At 38.6% G+C, this 1,920-nt stretch overlaps 1 protein-coding gene across 1 annotated transcript in view; it reads right to left on the bottom strand.

The window, feature by feature from the left end:
- The window catches only part of LOC111714677 (involucrin-like), a 3,110-nt gene extending 1,938 nt beyond the window's left edge, over window positions 1-1,172 (bottom strand). The window contains exon 1 of the mRNA XM_023489832.1: window positions 1,164-1,172. Within this exon, the coding sequence (XP_023345600.1) occupies window positions 1,164-1,172 (9 nt within the window). The remainder of the gene's footprint in view (window positions 1-1,163) is intronic.
- Between the last annotated feature and the right edge of the window lie 748 nt (window positions 1,173-1,920).

Genomic DNA, 1,920 nt, shown 5'->3' with positions numbered 1-1,920 from the left:
GGGGGGGGGGGGGGGGGGGGGTAAATTTCAGCCAATTTTTAGATTAGTTATGTAATAAATGTCGGGTCACATGATATTCTGTAAACTTACAGTAATTTGTACATTATCAATTATCTATGTTTGAAAACTTCTACGTAAAAACCAAGGAACTATACTGGAGGTCATACAGGAACGCCCAACTCAGATATACACATATTATGTACTGTACACTGTGAGAGGAATGTAAACAAACCCAGAGCCCCCACAGCAGTCGCAGGGAAAGGACTACACCTCTCTGATTTCTGATTTATTATCACAGTTAGAGCGAATATATATGATTTTGGGCTTTCTGGTCATTATGGAAAATACAATAGCAATATATTCTTATTCCACCCCTTGGGCCCTTTTCCCTCAAAACTAATGCGTTGCCCCTGAACTCATAGTTTTGATCTCCTCCCACTGCAGTACATGGATGTACAATTAAGTGCTTGTGTCCCTGTGTGGCATTTAGAGCCTGAGTAATAGCTTGTTGGATAGCTACCGAGATAGATTGACTTTGATAGCAGGCGGGTTGTACCTGGACTAATACAGTTTGGGACAAACTTTTATGAGTACGGCATTTCCTAAAGTCAAAAGGTGCCGGGGGAGGTCCTCGTGCATTGCCTTTACCCCAATTCAATTCCCTAGAACATTCCGTTTAAGACGGGAAGACAAACGGATATTGCACGATTTGACAGGATGTACGAATCCTACACAAATTGATTCGAAAGATAGATAGATATAAATATAGATAGATAGAAAGATAGATAGATAGATATTTGATCGATTGATGGATAAATGAAGTGTATGAGTACCAGTGAATATAATGAGAATTACAACATTACGCAACATCTCCCCATTGTATAGGCTCAGAATACTGCCTTAAACAGTAAACACTGATAATGGAAAGCATAGAGGTAAATTCACGGACATAACCACCCCCCCTCCCTCCCCACCCCATCCAGCCATTCTTTATTAAAATAGCATGTATCTTAGATTGTGACAGGGGAGGAGAAGGGGAACGCCCCCCCCCCCCGTGAAAACATTTTAGGTGCAGCAACTAAATTACGATTAATAAAGAATTATCTTTAAAAATATATAAAAAATGATTAGAAGTTAAAGTATTTTTACACCCCCAACTTTACCATGGCCATGGTTTCAACAACAAATGACCAAAATCTTCTTATTAAATTATTATTTTTGACAGAGGGATAAAAATGTCGTCGCGCTTCGCCCGCATTATTTCCATTATCTAGAGGTGCCAACTGCCACTGCGGTGGTGGGAGCCGTATTTTCACATTTCCTAAATCCTAAAATCTTTGCGGCTAGGACAGGCTAGGGGCCGAGCGCTACGGCTAGGACAGGCTAGGGCGCCCCGGCTAGGACATATGAGATGTAAGTACAAAATTGAATAGAAGGGGGGGTGGGGTGTCCAAAAATTGTCCTCTAGGAAATTACCCAACATATTTTATGTCACTCGAATTTTGAAATTATAATTTGAAAAATTATTTAACAGCTGTAAACAAATAACTGACAAAATTTCACATGTCATTTTCACTTCACAAACGTATTATATATCTTCAATAAAGCATGAAAGAAGGCGATCTGTGCAATGCGTGAGTCTGTGAGTCTAGAAATATACGTTTCTTTCATTTTAACTGTACAGTGTACGGGGTTTACAGAATGCTTATAAGGGTTTAAGGTTACAGAATACATTTATATTAGCGTACAAATGTCTTAGCAAAGTTTAGTCACGGTCAGGTTCAGGGAGTACATATGATCCATATGTGAAGTTTAAAAAATACATTTAAGTTTTTGTTTTACAAGATTTGCCTATCCTTTTTTAGACAAATGTTTTATTTTCAATTCTTTTGCGGAATCTGAAATTTGCAAGTTTCAAGA

The sequence above is a fragment of the Eurytemora carolleeae genome, unplaced genomic scaffold (assembly GCF_000591075.1).
Source record: "Eurytemora carolleeae unplaced genomic scaffold, Eaff_2.0 scaffold1626, whole genome shotgun sequence".
NCBI lineage: Eukaryota > Metazoa > Arthropoda > Copepoda > Calanoida > Temoridae > Eurytemora > Eurytemora carolleeae.
The sequence above is the reverse complement of the archived record's forward strand: the minus strand, read 5'-3'. Positions and strand labels throughout refer to the sequence as shown.